The sequence below is a fragment of the Cherax quadricarinatus genome, chromosome 53 (assembly GCF_038502225.1).
Source record: "Cherax quadricarinatus isolate ZL_2023a chromosome 53, ASM3850222v1, whole genome shotgun sequence".
Lineage (NCBI taxonomy): Eukaryota > Metazoa > Arthropoda > Malacostraca > Decapoda > Parastacidae > Cherax > Cherax quadricarinatus.
The window spans coordinates 7,288,733-7,306,693 of record NC_091344.1 but is presented as its reverse complement, the minus strand read 5'-3'; the positions used below and the strand labels follow the sequence as shown (position 1 = coordinate 7,306,693).

General features: G+C 39.4%; 1 protein-coding gene across 1 annotated transcript; it reads left to right on the top strand.

The window, feature by feature from the left end:
• The first annotated feature begins 9,704 nt into the window (after window positions 1-9,704).
• Window positions 9,705-14,166, top strand: Nt5a (5' nucleotidase A). Its single transcript, XM_053781565.2, has one exon. It carries the CDS (start codon window positions 10,171-10,173, stop codon window positions 11,647-11,649), a length of 1,479 nt encoding a protein of 492 aa, XP_053637540.2. The 5' UTR covers window positions 9,705-10,170; the 3' UTR covers window positions 11,650-14,166.
• Window positions 14,167-17,961: the final 3,795 nt, after the last annotated feature.

Sequence of the window (17,961 nt, the reverse complement as noted above, 5' to 3'; positions counted from 1 at the left end):
TACAGTTACTATTATTTTTAACAAATATATTTTAGCAATTATTTAACAGAGATAAGAGCTTCATTTATATCAGGAAAACATAATTAGGAAAAGTTAATTGTGCAGGAGGTGAGTGGTGGAGTTCCTCTGGGGAAAATAAATTATGACTTGGATAAGTTAATTGTCTAACGTGAACGGTCTGGAGTTTTGAGACTGATCGCGGGTTCTATCCCCGTCCGTGGTATGTTTATTTTTTTTTCTTCTTGAGAGTCTCTTGTTGCCATTCTAGGTAAGTCACAAGCTTAATGTACGAGATAATGAAGAAGGAATCAGCTTCATCGATGTTTCACTCGCTTAGTTACAGCTTTACTACAGGTATCTCTAAAGCCTTAACTTGGTTATCTCCAGAGATGTATTTAGTTTACTTATTAAGGGTATCTTTTGACCTTTATTACAGGTATCTCTAAAGTCTTAACTTGGTTATCTCCAGAGATGTATTTAATTTGCCTAATTCTTTTTCACAATTATGTAGATGTTTTAGTTAAACATTACTAACTTCTATATTCAAGAACATTATAGGGACAGAATTATTTTTGTGTATATGACACAACACACATGCCTCAAAACTAGTTTTTACTTAGTATTTTGTAATCTCAGAATGAGCAAATCATATCCAAACTTTTGCTTGTAATTATTGCGATTATATGAGTCTTGAATATAATCCTTCAAGGATAAAGCAATAATGAAGAGGAAAAGAAAGACTGATACATACCCAGCGATATATACATTTCTACGTGTTAAAGATTATATATCATATATTTCAACCTACCTGAGGTTGCATTAATTATAATATGTATAATTTATCATCAATATTTTTTATATAATTTGGTGATGTTCGATTAAATTATGTTAAGTTTTATCAAGAAGATAATACAGGCTTAGATTTTGTTTTTCTTTCGTAAAATTATTCATGCTGAGATAGCCAAGTCCCAAAGTTCTATATAAAAGAATGACATAAATGCCCTTCTCCAAGACCATATATTTATAGTATTACTAAATTTTATGCCTAAAGGATTTTTCTTTTTTTTTTTGGCGGAAGAGGGGGGGGGAGGCTGAGGCTTGGTCTTTGATCGAAGTCTTTCATTTTTAGACAATATGAGTTATGAGTTCCAGTATTGTATAAGATGTTCAACTATGGCCCCTCTGGCTTGAGAGGGATCTACATAGGCTTGCTACATTGCTTCTATATTATTACATTCTTGCTTCTACGAATGGTCCCTGCCTCTTCTGTCGTCTTCAGGATTTTTTAAGCTTCACCTATGCCAGTGTGTCTCCATTCTGACGCTTCGGTTTCACATTGTTCCAGAATATGGAGCAAAACTCTTCTCCAGGTTGAGGAACTGACCAACTCAAAACCACTTCGATGGGTGATGGATTAATTACATCGCCTCTGTCTACGCTGCTTCCTCTGCCTGCTCTATATTCGACTGAAGAAGCCTACTACGTAGATGAAACATTTCGGAATAAAGATACCTAAATGTTGCACATGTCTTATCTACTTGTCGGTATTATATACCATTATATTCCCCTCAGGCTTCTTGGATTTTCATCTTACTGTCTTGTTTCACTGTACTGACCCACACCACCGGGAGAGTTGGTCAGCATACACTGGCTACTCTGTGTCTCGGTATTACGAAATCTAAAGTACGGATGTAAAATGTATTATGCCTCATACCACCCAGATTATCTGAAAATTTGAGATGCTGCGCACCATGCTGGTATTTCTCTAGCCATGAATGCTTTCAATTCCTTCTCAATCTCTATCCTCTCGGGGAATTAAGGAATTGGCTCTAAATTTACAATGTTAAGAGTTTGTTTTTTCTTCTACATTTTTTCTCAGTTCCCAGGATAATAATTTCCATTTCATGTTGGCCACTCTCTTTTACTTTCCAGGCCAGATAAGCTTTAGTGAGGTTTTTTTTTTCTTAACAGCGTACACCACTTGCAGTAATCAAGATTCCGAAAACGGCTCTTTTGTTCTGTAAGTCGTTTTCAGGCACAGAACCTGCAATTCCTTGGTATGTTTTTGTTCGGGTAATTGAATAACACATCTCCTATTTCACGAAGACTCTGCTAGTTTACTTATAGAAGATCAATATGAAAAAATACCACAGTGAAAATGGGAAATTAAAACGGAGTGCTATCATGTGCTTACACACACATGTTCCTCTTGATAGCAAGATTATAGTGATAGCAGCATAATGGGAATGATAGCAGCAAGATGGGAATGATAGCAGCAAGATGGGAATGATAGCAGCAAGATGGGAATGATAGCAGCAAGATGGGAATGATAGCAGCAAGATGGGAATGATAGCAGCAAGATGGGAATGATAGTAAGATGGTAGTGATAGCAGCAAGATGGTAGTGACAGCAAGATGGTAATGACAGCAAGATGGTAGTGACAGTAGCAAGATGGTAGTGACAGCAAGATAGTAGTGATAACAGCAAGATGGTAGTGACAGCAAGCTGGTAGTGATAGCAGCAAGATGGTAATGACAGCAAGATAGTAGTGATAGCAACAAAATGATAGTGACAGCAAGATAGTAGTGATAGCAGCAAGATGGTAGTGATAGTAGCAAGATGGAAGTGACAGCAAGATAATAGTGATAACAGCAAGATGGTAGTGACAGCAAGATATCAGTCATAGCAGCAAGATGATAGCGACAGCAAGATAGTAGTGATAGCAGCAAGATGGTAGTGACAGCAAGATAGCAGTCATAGCAGCAAGATGGTATTGACAGCAAGATGGTATTGAAAGCAAGATGGTATTGACAGCAAGATGGTAGTGACAGCAAGATAGCAGTCATAGCAGCAAGATGGTATTGACAACAAGATGGTAGTAACAGCAAGATGGTAGTAACAGCAAGATGGTAATAACAGCAAGATGGTAGTGACAGCAAGATAGCAGTCATAGCAGCAAGATGGTATTGACAGCAAGATGGTAGTAACAGCAAGATGGTAGTAACAGCAAGATGGTAATAACAGCAAGATGGTAGTGACAGCAAGATAGCAGTCATAGCAGAAAGATGGTATTGACAGCAAGATGGTAGCAACAGCAAGATGGTAGTAACAGCAAGATGGTAGTAACAGCAAGATGGTAGTGACAGCAAGATAGCAGTCATAGCAGCAAGATGGTATTGACAGCAAGATGGTATTTACAGCAAGATGGTAGTAACAGCAAGATGATAGTAACAGCAAGATGGTAGTAACAGCAAGATGGTAGTAACAGCAAGATGGTATTGACAGCAAGATGGTAGTAACAGCAAGATGGTAGTAACAGCAAGATGGTAGTAACAGCAAGATGGTAGTGACAGCAAGATAGCAGTCATAGCAGCAAGATGGTATTGACAGCAAGATGGTATTGATAGCAAGATGGTAGTAACATCAAGAGGGTAGTAACAGCAGGATGGTAGTAACAGCAAGATGGTAGTAACAGCAAGATGGTAGTAACAGCAAGATGGTAGTATTAGCAAGATGGTAGTAACAGCAAGATGGTAGTAACAGCAAGATGGTAGTAACAGCAAGATGGTAGTAACAGCAAGATGGTAGTGACAGCAAGATGGTAGTAACAGCAAGATGGTAGTAACAGAAAGATGGTAGTAACAGCAAGATGGTAGTAACAGCAAGATGGCAGTAACAGCAAGATGGTAGTAACAGCAAGACGGTAGTGACAGCAAGATGGTAGTAACAGCAAGATGGTAGTGACAGCAAGATGGTAGTAACAGCAAGATGGTAGTAACAGCAAGATGGTAGTAACAGCAAGATGGTAGTGACAGCAAGATGGTAGTAACAGCAAGATGGTAGTAACAGAAAGATGGTAGCGACAGCAAGATGGTAGTAACAGCAAGATGGTAGTGACAGCAAGATGGTAGTAACAGCAAGATGGTAGTAACAGCAAGATGGTAGTAACAGCCAAATGGTAGTAACAGCAAGATGGTAGTGACAGCAAGATAGTAGTGACAGCAAGATGGTAGTAACAGCAAGATGGTAGTAACAGCAAGATGGTAGTAACAGCAAGATGGTAGTAACATCAAGATGGTAGTAACAGCAAGATGGTAGTGACAGCAAGATGGTAGTAACAGCAAGATGGTATTGACAGCAAGATGGTAGTAACAGCAAGATGGTAGTAACAGCAAGATGGTAGTAACAGCAAGATGGTAGTGACAGCAAGATGGTAGTAACAGCAAGATGGTAGTAACAGCAAGATGGTAGTGACAGCAAGATGGTAGTAACAGCAAGATGGTAGTGACAACAAGATGGTAGAGACAGCAAGATGGTAGTAACAGCAAGATGGTAGTGACAGCAAGATGGTAGTGACACCAAGATGGTAGTAACAGCAAGATGGTAGTAACAGCAAGATGGTAGTAACAGCAAGATGGTAGTGACAGCAAGATGGTAGTAACAGCAAGATGGTAGTAACAGCAAGATGGTAGTGACAGCAAGATGGTAGTAACAGCAAGATGGTAGTGACAACAAGATGGTAGTAACAGCAAGATGGTATTGACAGCAAGATGGTAGTAACAGCAAGATGGTAGTAACAGCAAGATGGTAGTAACAGCAAGATGGTAGTGACAGCAAGATGGTAGTAACAGCAAGATGGTAGTGACAGCAAGATGGTAGTAACAGCAAGATGGTAGTGACAACAAGATGGTAGTGACAGCAAGATGGTAGTAACAGCAAGATGGTAGTAACAGCAAGATGGTAGTGACAGCAAGATGGTAGTAACAGCAAGATGGTATTGACAGCAAGATGGTAGTAACAGCAAGATGGTAGTAACAGCAAGATGGTAGTAACAGCAAGATGGTAGTGACAGCAAGATGGTAGTAACAGCAAGATGGTAGTAACAGCAAGATGGTAGTGACAACAAGATGGTAGTAACAGCAAGATGGTAGTGACAACAAGATGGTAGTGACAGCAAGATGGTAGTAACAGCAAGATGGTAGTGACAGCAAGATGGTAGTGACACCAAGATGGTAGTAACAGCAAGATGGTTGTAACAGCAAGATGGTAGTAACAGCAAGATGGTAGTGACAGCAAGATGGTAGTAACAGCAAGATGGTAGTAACAGCAAGATGGTAGTGACAGCAAGATGGTAGTAACAGCAAGATGGTAGTGACAACAAGATGGTAGTGACAGCAAGATGGTAGTAACAGCAAGATGGTAGAAACAGCAAGATGGTAGTGACACCAAGATGGTAGTAACAGCAAGATGGTAGTAACATCAAGATGGTAGTAACAGCAAGATGGTAGTAACAGCAAGATGGTAGTGACACGAAGATGGTAGTGACAGCAAGATGGTAGTAACAGCAAGATGGTAGTGACAGCAAGATGGTAGTAACAGCAAGATGGTAGTAACAGCAAGATGGTAGTAACAGCAAGATGGTAGTAACAGCAAGATGGTAGTAACAGCAAGATGGTAGTGACAGCAAGATGGTAGTGACAGCAAGATGGTAGTAACAGCAAGATGGTAGTGACAGCAAGATGGTAGTAACAGCAAGATGGTAGTAACAGCAAGATGGTAGTAACAGCAAGATGGTAGTAACAGCAAGATGGTAGTAACAGCAAGATGGTAGTAACAGCAAGATGGTAGTGACAGCAAGATGGTAGTGACAGCAAGATGGTAGTGACAGCAAGATGGTAGTAACAGCAAGATGGTAGTAACAGCAAGATGGTAGTGACAGCAAGATGGTAGTAACAGCAAGATGGTAGTAACAGCAAGATGGTAATAACAGCAAGATGGTAGTAACAGCAAGATGGTAATAACAGCAAGATGGTAGTAACAGCAAGATGGTAATAACAGCAAGATGGTAGTAACAGCAAGATGGTAGTGACAGCAAGATGGTAGTGACAGCAAGATGGTAGTAACAGCAAGATATTAGTAACAGCAAGATGGTAGTAACAGCTGGATGGTAGTAACAGCAAGATGATAGTAACAGCAAGATGGTAGTGACAGCAAGATGGTAGCGACAGCAAGATGGTAGTAACAGCAAGATGGTAGTAACAGCAAGATGGTAGTGACAGCAAGATGGTAGTAGCAGCAAGATGGTAGTGACAGCAAGATGGTAGTGACAGCAAGATGGTAGTAACAGCAAGATATTAGTAACAGCAAGATGGTAGTAACAGCTGGATGGTAGTAACAGCAAGATGGTAGTAACAGCAAGATGGTAGTGACAGCAAGATGGTAGTGTAAGCACAAGAAAGCACTCAGGTTTTATATCCTATTTTTACTTTATTATTTTTTCATATTTGCAGTCACACGTTTTATGATTTCTTGCAGGAGTTCAGTATATGGAGGTTCTCTCTGACTGGAGCCACTATAGCGGAAATAATATTACTGGAAATAATTTTGTCATCCTATTGATATTTCTTATTGTGCTGGATGTATATTCATCAATTTTTAAGAGTTCCATAAGTGTGCTTCAGGCTCCAGATTATTTTTAACTTCCTATATACTTTTATTAAAAAAAAAAATCATTGGTTACTTCTAAAGTAGGAAGTGTGGCAGACGAGTATTTTTTTTTTTTTGAAGGGAGGTGGAAGGGGTCACACGCTTACTCGAATTAAAAATGTGTGGCATATAGAAGGCTAGTGAGGTCGCAGAGTCTGCCACATTCCTACTGGTCTATCAAAAGTCTCTTCTCCTATCGGGAGAGACTCACCCAGGGTTTATGTCTGCTGATTTTCTGTCTGGGCAGCATTGTTGGAACACCACTGTTGGTCCCAACAAGGTTAAGGAGATCACAAGGTACATTCATGGTGGATCATCTCTCCGCACGTCATCTCTACTTATAGTCTCTTCTAATAGTCAACACTGCTTTGACTCGTATACAGTGGAGCCTAGGTGTTTGAACTTAATTGGTTCCTAGGCTTTATCAGCCTCACACTCTGGAGGATGTTGAACTGACTTCCAAAAGTCTCTGAGAGTTAGGTCAATGTCAAAGGCCACTTCAAAGCACTTTTGAAACAGGGCTTCCCTGTAAAGATTTTTCACAACTGAATTTTAAACAGGTCAACATGTTCTGACTCGAGAAAAACATTTAAAGACCGAGTAATTTTTTCTGAACAAAATTCTTCGAGATTCGGTACGTTCGAACACCTAGGTTCCACTCTACACATAGTTTAAAAACAAGTTTTACCTCTGTCATATCATACTGTGACGTTCTTCTGATTGTCTGTCATGTGCAGGATAAGACAAATGATTATTAATAAATCTGAGAGGAGTATGCATTAAGTGAGAAATAAGGGGTTTGATCCAAGGATCTTACATACTATCTTTGATCATAAAAGTAATTTTTTTTCCTGGAATTTTTGTATTTTAGGGTTTTTCTGTTTGTTTATTAAAGAACTCAGGATAACTGGCTAGAAAATCTTGAGTTTTTGATGTTAAGAAACACAGATCCTGCACTTATATGGAAGTACAGTCAACAATGTACTTCCATATAAGTCAACAAAATCTCGAGTGATGGTGACTTTTCTTCTATCTGGATCATGCTACCTTGATGCATTACTACACGAGTGAGTCTCCCGGCATAGCGAGTCTGCCTGCATGATAGGTCCCCCCTGCACGGTGAGCCTCCCTGCATGGTAAGTCTTCTGCATGATGGGTCCCCTGCACGGTGAGCCTCCCTGCATGGTAAGTCTTCTGCATGATAGGTCCCCTGCACGGTGAGCCTCCCTGCATGGTAAGTCTTCTGCATGATGAGTCCCCTGCACGGTGAGCCTCCCTGCATGGTAAGTCTTCTGCATGATAGGTCCCCTGCACGGTGAGCCTCCCTGCATGGTAAGTCTTCTGCATGATGAGTCCTCTGCACGGTGAGCCTCCCTGCATGGTAAGTCTTCTGCATGATGAGTCCCCTGCACGGTGAGCCTCCCTGCATGGTAAGTCTTCTGCATGATGGGTCCCCTGCACGGTGAGCCTCCCTGCATGGTAAGTCTTTTGCATGATAGGTCCCCTGCACGGTGAGCCTCCCTGCATGGTAAGTCTTCTGCATGATGGGTCCCCTGCACGGTGAGCCTCCCTGCATGGTAAGTCTTTTGCATGATAGGTCCCCTGCATGGTGAGCCTCCCTGCATGGTAAGTCTTCTGCATGATAGGTCCCCTTCACGGTGAGCCTCCCTGCATGGTAAGTCTTCTGCATGATGGGTCCCCTGCGTGGTGAGTCTCCCTGCATGGTAAGTCTTCTGCATGATGGGTCCCCTTGCATTTTGGGACACTCTGCCTTGGTTGGTCACGTCTTCTTGGTGGGCCAGTTTGTTCTGTTGGATCACCAAAGAAGACATCGGTGTCAGCCGCAAATCTCAAGGTTATTCTCTTTCTTCTCATCCTGACTGCTTGCTTTGGTGTGCCTCAACTACTGAAAAATATTAGAGAAATAAAGTGAATTGACTAAATAAATTCGTCAGTCCCGGGATGGCTTCAACTTCTTCCTATATATTCTCTGTTCCCTCTCTCTCTCTCTCTCTCTCTGTCTTCAATATATATATATATATATATATATATATATATATATATATATATATATATATATATATATATATATATATATATATATATATATATATATATATATATATATATATATATATATAGCAAATAGAGCCGAACCTTTACATTATGTGTATGTAGATTATGCTATAAATAATGCTTTAAAAAGAAACTGAGGTAGGTTAGTAACCATTAGCTTGTTTATGGACGAACGAATTATGAATAACCTCCTTAGAATTCCTAACAGATGCAAGAACTCCGAATCTAACCCTTGTAGAAACTCGTAATTATAAAAATAAGATAAAAAATATGAAACGCTTCTTAGAGAAGACAACAAGGTCACTAATATACATTTGAACTGACAACTGACATTTGAATGTTTATCATTGACATCTTTCACGGCACATAATCACATCAATTAATTTATCTTACAGTCATGCGTGAGTGCGATATCTTTCTTTCGCAGTCTTAAGTAACATGAGTCTATCTTCGTCTGTACATGCTTCGGACTTTCCCCTGAATGTTCATCTTGAGGCAGTCACGTTGCACTGGGAAGAAAAGTTTAGCTAGTGTACTTAAAAATACTGTCGAGGGGGAAATGTAAATATTTTAAGCCGGGTTGCAAGTAAGATGTTGGTCATGAGGTACTGTGAAGCTCAGTGTGCAACCTGCCTTCAGTTTAGTACGTCAGTGTCTTTACTTGGGCCCCTACGTCAATTTCTTAGCTTTTCCTATGGATTTTTAAATGACATTTTTTATATAGTTTAGGTTAGGCTAGGTTTAGATTACATCAGGTTGGGTCAGGGTAGGTTATATAAACCTAAAAAAAAGAAACGATTTATGGGGGAGCTACAAATAAAAAAAATTGGCCTGATGTGTCTTGCAACAGGGTGGTCGAAGAAATTCAGGAAACGTTCAAATTTGATCTTTTATCGCTCACATGGGCGTGAGCTGTGCTTTAGGTACAAGAAAAAAAAAAGTCCGTCGCTAGCCACTACAAGATGAGAGGAAGAAGGGGTGTGGGAGGGTGTGGCACGTGTAACTGGTCTGCAGGTGGCTTGGGGTAGTAGGTGTTGGGGGGGTAGCTTCCGAGGATTTGGGCACAAGGGTGAGGGGGATAAGCTGGGGGGAGGGAGACACTGTGAAGGGTTTGGCGTTGGCACGGGGTCTTGCAGGCACCGGGCACCGGGCAGCGCAAGGACCCTCAGTAGCAGTTGCGACGCTGTGGAACACACACGGGAGCTGGTTCTCTCCTGTATGTAGCCAAAAACCACCTTGCAGCACCATGAATGCTTCAGGTTACTGTCAGTTTGCTGAGCATTACCTGCAACCTCCTTCAGTGACCGCTTAGTGCTGATGACACAGTAACCAGGAATAATAGTTTCATTGGCTCTGCAAGAGACAGTGACTCTGGTGTTATAATGCACAGGAGCAGCAGAGAACGAAGAGCCAAGTAGTTGTGTGTAGACTGGAGGAGTTCAGCTTCTTACTGCTTCATGTCCAAATAAAAAAATCTCAAGTTTCACATCTTTAAGAAGCTCAGAGTGAGTCATAGACGAGGCGTGATATTTTGCTGTGTCTGACTTCTTTTTTAATTACTGAAGTTTCCCAGGACACCATCGGCCTAACAAGATATTGTGCATCTGAATGCCCGAGTGGTTCATCTCAGTAGAGTGCAGCGAGTACCAAGAGGCAAGCTACACTTTCACCGCCAGGATGGTGCTCCACAAAGTGAATGAGGAGGACTGTCTTCGTGAAAAGGTCATGAAGAAAAAATACTACTGCAAGAACAACAAAAGAAAGAAGCAGCAGCCCTTTCCTGAAAATGACACCTTCAAGTTTACAGACTATGACTGCATCGGATTTGATCTTGACAACACAATCTGCCGGTACAAAGTGGGTGAAATTATGAGACTAGAGTACAACCTTATCGCCGAGTATATGGTAAATCGTTATGGTTACGAACCAGAACTGCTCCTGCCTTTGGACGATGATATGGATTTCCTGCAGAAAGGACTCATTCTGGATATCAAAAGGGGAAACTTTATGAAGTGTGCAGAAAATGGTCGTATTCTCCGAGCCACTCACGGGACTCGACCCATGACTAGAGATGAAATCCATGACACCTACGGCAAAGACAGGATCTGGGAGCCAGTCGTTGAGTTTATGAGAACGCTTTACGATCACCCTGTGCCCGGCGAAGTTCCAGTCCTGCGATCATTCAAAGACTATCTTGATTTACCAGCAGCTGTAGCCTGTGCAAGGGCGATTGATGCACAGGACAGCTCACCTGAAGGACCCCTGGAGGAGTACGACATCTGGCCAGATGTTCATGTTGCCATGTGCAACATGTATCGTAGAGAACATTTCCGTAATGACCAGGGAGGTTTCTTCCCAGAGATTAAGAATAACCCGGAGAAGTACATTTATGAAGCCAGTGACAAGTTAAAAAAGTGGCTCAAAGCCATCAACGAACACACTTTCACATTCCTTATAACTGGCTCCAGCATCGATTATGCCTCTCACAACGCCAGATATGTCCTGGGTCCAGATTGGCGAGAATACTTCGACATGGTGATATGCACAGCCAAAAAACCTGGGTTTTTCTCTGGAGAAAGGCCTTTCCGCTTCCTCGTAGGAGCTGATGATGGCGACGCAGTTCCTTCACATAAACTACGCATCGACGGAAACTACTCAGGAGGCAACTGGAGAGATCTATTGAACCTGGTGAAGCAGGAAGCTTGCGTAGATAATCCACACTGCCTGTACGTTGGGGACCATCTGGCACAGGACGTTATAGCTCCATCACTGATGGGAATTGACACAGTAGCCATCGTGGAGGAGCTAGCAGCCGAGGGCATGATCGGGGATTCCATGGAGCACGACGCCGGATGCGACCTAATGAGTACCTACTGGGGATCCTTCTTCACCACTGACGGCGACACTCGCGTCTTGGGGCTTGAGCGCATCAACACCCTTTACGGCAGCGTGCCCCTGAGACACGCCCGTCTCGCCGTGCCCTCCCTGGAGGCTGTGGCGAGGTACCCCATCAAGCACCAGTATGACGCCTTCAGCCAAGACAGCTCCGGCTTCTTCCCCGGCGACCCAGTCGTCCTTCATTTTTAAGGGTTCTGTTTGGCACTTGTTCAGGGCATCATTATCTCTAAACACACTGATATACTGTCATTCTGCAGGAAGTCGTCCATCTGTGTGAGTGGACCTGCCAGTTCCCTGCCATATGTTTGTTATTTTGCTGCGTAGAGGTGACTTGTGTGTTTCACGAGTAATATATATATATATATTATTTGCTACCACCTCTGATGACGTTGGAGACCCATGGCCTCGGAAAAAAAATTAAAGGGTTTCAGCAAAAAAATGTTGCGCTTTCTCCCACAAATCATTTGAATGCTTGTATGTGTCATCAATAACATATGAGTTATTAAGCTATTGCAATTACCAGTTCTCAGTAAACTAAATGCCTATTAATTTTACTTTGAAACGTTTTGCAACTAGAATACAAGTCAAAATACTGTGACTTCATTGGAAACAGAACACTAGGTTACCTTTCTGCCCGACCCAGCCCTTACAGTAAATGTAAATCAAAAATTAATCAAAGGCTCTCTTTGACTAAGTGTTAATACTAGACTTATTGTACGTAGGTGTTTACATAAAATTTATGAACTGTGGTCTCTCAAGTTTGGTTATATTAACCACGGAAGATAAGTGTTACTTGCTGTATCTGATTTGGTTTATGATGTGCTAGGATAGTGTGTGCCAACACGGCAAAGTTCATTAGTTACCGTGTACTCAGAATAGTAGAAAGTTTTTGACGTCTGTAGACAAATGTGTTCCATCTTTTCTGGTAAAAGATGTCAGAGATTTAGCATACACTTCAATGATGATTATTAGATTAAACGACTCAGACTTTTGGCTCTGAAACAACTTATTTAGTGTAGTAGTAGTAGTATAATATTCACTGGGAAGTGCTAAGCTCGTAAGGTCATGCTACACACCATTAACAGAAGTTATAATCAAACTTTTTCCAGGAAAGAGGCTAGCTTTACTTCGTTGGATCAAGAGCTATTTTCCAGCATTAATGCAACCTTACTCCCCCCCCCATCCCCTTAAGCCGTACAGAGCCACGCTAACCTCACGCTATTGTTATCTTATTTTTTGACTCTTTCCTGTAAAGTAGTAAAAGAATAATCGGGAATAAAGGAAGTATCATGAGCATAAATAAGTTCATACCTATGTTTCCCTAAATAAATTTCCAAGTTGACAATTATGTTGCATTTCGATGTGTTTGAGAATATCTGCAGTGTTGTTGTTGTACCAGTTCTAAGTATTAGCATATATATATATATATATATATATATATATATATATATATATATATATATATATATATATATATATATATATATATATATATAATTGTTGATCATGTTACTTGAATATTGTTATATCCACGGGGATTTGTAAACCCCAATGGGAATAGGAGCCTATCATCAGCATTGAGGCACCTCCCAGGACATGTCATGTTACTTGAAAGTATGCAGATTGTTTCACTGCTTGTATGTTAATTCCTGTAATGAATAGCATTCACGGATTTTGTGAAGCAATGCTCTATATAAATCTCTGAAATACTGAAGTCGTGTTGCATATATTAGTATTTTGTATCCCACTGTGTTCACTAAGATGTTTAATACAAGTTAAGTGTTCAGTCACCTGTACTATTGAATTATATATAAATAACTATATTTATTTTCATGGTAAAATTATCATTTATTTTCTTTTGTATGTGTGTATGTCTCCTTAACCTGTTAAATGTATATATATATATATATATATATATATATATATATATATATATATATATATATATATATATATATATATTATTATCAATATGTGCATCAATTTATTCATGCAGTCTTATGTATACTGACATTTAAGTATTTTCGTATGTGTAAATTTTCTTCCATATGTACAACGTGTTCAGTAATATAGTTAAATGGCCAAACTATTCCAAAGTATGTGTAAAATTCTTATGAATATCATGTAACTCACTATAGCTCTACTGTGTGAATAAATCATGACTGTTCATTTGTAAAGCACAGAGCTATCATGTAAATGCTCACGCCTGTGTGAGTGATCATATTTACTCGTGTCTAACTCACATGTAGCTTATGCACTCATAACCCTTGATCTCGACCTCTCTCTCTTCCCACACCCCAGACCCAACGGACTACATTCCTTCAAGCCCAAATCTTTTTAAAAGTGCTATTTGTTCCCCCGTATCTACTACTGGAAGAGAAAATGCTCGTCTTTGACAATCTTCAACAAAATACGTTGCTGATCTTTAGATTCGAGTCTTCCTTCAGTTCCTGGTTCCTAATCTACTCTACCCAAGGACAAGAGTCAATGTTTACATTGGGACAATTTTTTCCATAATCCCCGAAATTCTTCTCTAAAACCTCACCCTTTTCCAAGATGGAGTTTTATATCTATATGTGTAATACGTGTGTATTAGGTTAAGTTTGCCTCTGTCAGTGATCTCCGTGTCTACACGACTTTACAAGGTTAAGTTTCAGATGTATTAACAAGTTTATATTTTTATACAAGTAAATATTGATGTAGTACTATCATATTTTATTTCCCTTCTTTGTTTTCCGATGCCACGATTGGTTATGAAGGAATGAGAGAGACAAAGGAAAGACAGAGTGGCAAAAATTGAAAAAAATGGAAATATGTATATGAATATATATATATATATATATATATATATATATATATATATATATATATATATATATATATATATACATATATATATTTTATATATATATATATATATATATATATATATGTGTGTGTGTGTGTGTGTGTGTGTGTGTGTGTGTGTGTGTGTATGTGTGTGTGTGTGTGTGTGTCTGTGTGTGTGTGTGTGTGTGTGTGTGTGTGTGTGTGTGTGTGTGTATAATGTAAAGATATCCGCGCATAATCATACACGATTACTCACACAGAGTACATACACCGACAGATGTATGTTTCTCAGCGTAAATACTCTGAGAGTTTATTCTAATCCCTAAAAGAGGGATTAAAATACTCTTGATAGGTAGTATGCAACGTTAATAACCATCGTGTAGGCGCTAGGCTTTAAGCCCAACTAATCAACAAGCTAACCATGTGTATTTATCACATTAATATACTGTCAAAAATGTATAAACTTCTTGAAAACACTGCAGTGTGTAGGAAACCTTTCACCTGTGCTGCTTAAGATGAATATAGAGTGCAGATTATTATTATTATTATTGTTGTTGTTATTATTATTATTATTATTATTATTATTATTATTATTATTATTATTATTATTATTATTATTCATTGGGAAGTGCTAAGCCCTATGATGTCATTCAGTACCTTGGGAATGGGAGATAATAAAGTTTGATCTAAGGAAGGATATAATGGCTTAGATTTCTTAGATCAAGAGCCCTTCACCTTAATCAAGGCCCCCTCCCTTTCTTGTCTTGAAGAGCATAAAAGCAGAGCCTCTGCTCTCCTGATGGTTGGTTGGTTAATGAGATTTAAAGACAACCTAATACAATAGGGTAACCTTTTCATCATTAGACAAAAATACTTTAATCTCTAAAATAGGGATTAACGTTAGCTTTCGGCATATATGCCCTGAGAGAAATACAACTTTCTGTGACTGTATTATATATGCTGTCCTGAGCTCCACGTGAGAAGAGCAACCACTTGAAACTTAGACAACAGAAGCTAACATCTGATGGTAGAGTGCCTAAGTATTCTTTAACAAAAGAGATGGATGGTTGTCCTGACTTAATTGAGACACCTGTGATTGGCTATCCGACCCTCTTAGCCACGACGCAGTAAACATGTCTTAACTAATTTACCTAGGTGCTCAGAAATTTGGGCCCTGAAGTATACCTGTTAGTATACTGAGAAGTATGTCTCATAATGGTATACTGGCATACCAAGCACGAACGCACAATTTTAGAGAACGAAGGCTTGAACCTAAAAAAAAAAAATCCAGCGTGTAATAATTCTTAATTTAATTTCGTGAGAGCACTGAGGATAAAATTCTTAATAAATTTATTCATGTTGTTTATATTAAAACAAATTGTTAACTCATATATTATTTTCACAGATTAGAATTTATTTCCTTTACTATCATAGAACTCTAGGAGATTGGCATAACAGAATTTACTATCTCTCAACTTTAGACTTGCTAACTCTTATGTGCTTGGGTGTTCTATTAATCTCTGAGAATTATTTGTAAAACCTCAGACACTACGCTAACATGAGAAAAAAATGGCCTACTTTCCAGTTCGATTTTTCCTGACACTGTCAGTCTCCACCACAGAGACGTATTGTCCCAGTCCACTTTTTCCCAATACATCTGTAATATCCTGGCTGGCACTGGTGCTTTCATTGTTTCTCATTTCCTTAGAGGCCTCTTCATCTCTTCCTCTGTCGTTTTAATTTCCTCTAGTCTTTTTCACTGCTTCTACAGTCCTTCAAGCATAGAAACCGAATGTAAATCATTGGCATTATATTCTTACAAGTCTGAACTCAAATTGAATTGAAATAAAGAACTGTCAATGAATAGACAGGAGGGTGATCGAGGGGCTCGAACCACTGTCTGTCTAGACTAGGGGTTCTCAAACAGGGAGGGAATTCTCCCCTGGGTTTTTTTTTTTTTAGGGTGTTTCATGGGGAAGTGGGACCACTACCCAACAAAGTGTGATGACCTGTAGATTATGTACAATCAGTAGAATTGTAGTTTCTTTTTAAATTAATCTGTGACATTCATTAAAGTTTATTGAATGTCACAGACTCAATTAAAAATAAAAATAAATATTTCTCTTTTTATCTGACTTATTTTTATTCACAGAATTTGGAACCCATCATGAGTATCAAAAAAAAGAGGGTACGATAATTCATATATTTAATATGGTTTCGCATCCATTAACATCGCTGGAGAAGAAAGACCTTAATGTGTTATTTGTAACAAAATTTTGTCAAATGATTCTAAGAAACCAACAACGTTGAAGCAACATTTGTAAAATGTTCATCCTCAACATATGGATAAAACCTTTTTCGAACGCCATGGGAATGCTCTCAAAAATATGAAGCCGGATTCAACAGAGGTACTCCAAAGGGTTACTAAATCTTCTTATGTCGTAGCACTGGAGACGGCAAAGCAGAAAAAAAAAAACATATATTTTGGGAAACTTTTATCAAACCTTGCGCTCTCAAAATGGTGGAAATTCTGTTGGAAAATGGATTTGGAAAAAAACTTTCAGAAGTTTCACTATCAAACAGTACTGTTCAGAGTAGAATCAGCGACATGGCCATTGTCATCGAGGATACAGTCGTACAAGAGATCAAGTCTGCAGCAACTGGTTTATTTTCAAATTAAAATGATGAATCGCTGGTGTTTGCAAGATGTGTTCACTCAGGGTCATTTAAAGAGGCGTTTCTCCTTTGTTCTGCTCTTGAAACAACTATCAAGGCCACAGGTATTTTGGATAAGGTTTCATCTTTCTTTGAATCACAAAATCTTTTGTGGGATAATGTCCGTGGATGCTGTACAAATAGAGCACCAGCTACTTTTGGGGACAAAAATCTGGATTTCAAGTTTGTGTGAAAAAGCGAGCTCCAAAAGCGAAAGGCATTCATTGTATGATCCGTCATCAGGCACTGGCCTCAAAAACACTTCCAGCTCCACTAGGGAAGGTTTTTCGATCAAACAGTTCAAACTGTGAATTTTGTCAAAGGAGGCGCTCTCAGCTCATGACGTTTCAAGCAGTTACGTATTGACATGGATGTAGACCATCATTTGCTTCACTTCCACACAAATGTTCGATAACTTGCAAGAGGAAATGTAACTGAGCGAGTATCTGAGCTTTAGAAATGAGCTCAAATTATTTTCTGAAGTTCAGGGTAAGATGGAATTGTTTGCCTGGTTGAATGATGAGCAATGGATCGTGCGCCATGCGTATTTGGTTGACTTCTTTGAGCAGCTGAATGAACTGAATCTTCAGATGCAAGGAAGGAATACAAACGTCATAAAATTCGTGAATTCCTTGTAAGCTTTCATAAGCAAGCTGGAAAATTAGAACAGAAAGGTCAAGATAAAAAATATTGCGATGTTTGAGTAACTGTCATCAGTTTTTGTTGCTGGTGGTGAAGACCAGGTGCTTCCAGAATTTGCAAAAAAAAAAAATTAAATTTTGTAGCGTTTGACAGCACTGGAAAATGCATTTAGTCGCTATTTTCCTGAAATTAGTGATGAGGTGTTAGATTTAGCTCAAAATTCATTTAAATTATCAGATGAAAAATGTTCCTGATGATCGTCAAGATAAATTTCTGGAGCTGAAGACTGATTCAGAGCAAATCATGTGTTCCATG

Coding starts and splice junctions, on each gene's coding strand:
- Nt5a (XM_053781565.2), top strand. CDS start 10,171: ATGCCCGAGTGGTTCATCTCAGTAGAGTGCAGCGAGTACCAAGAGGCA.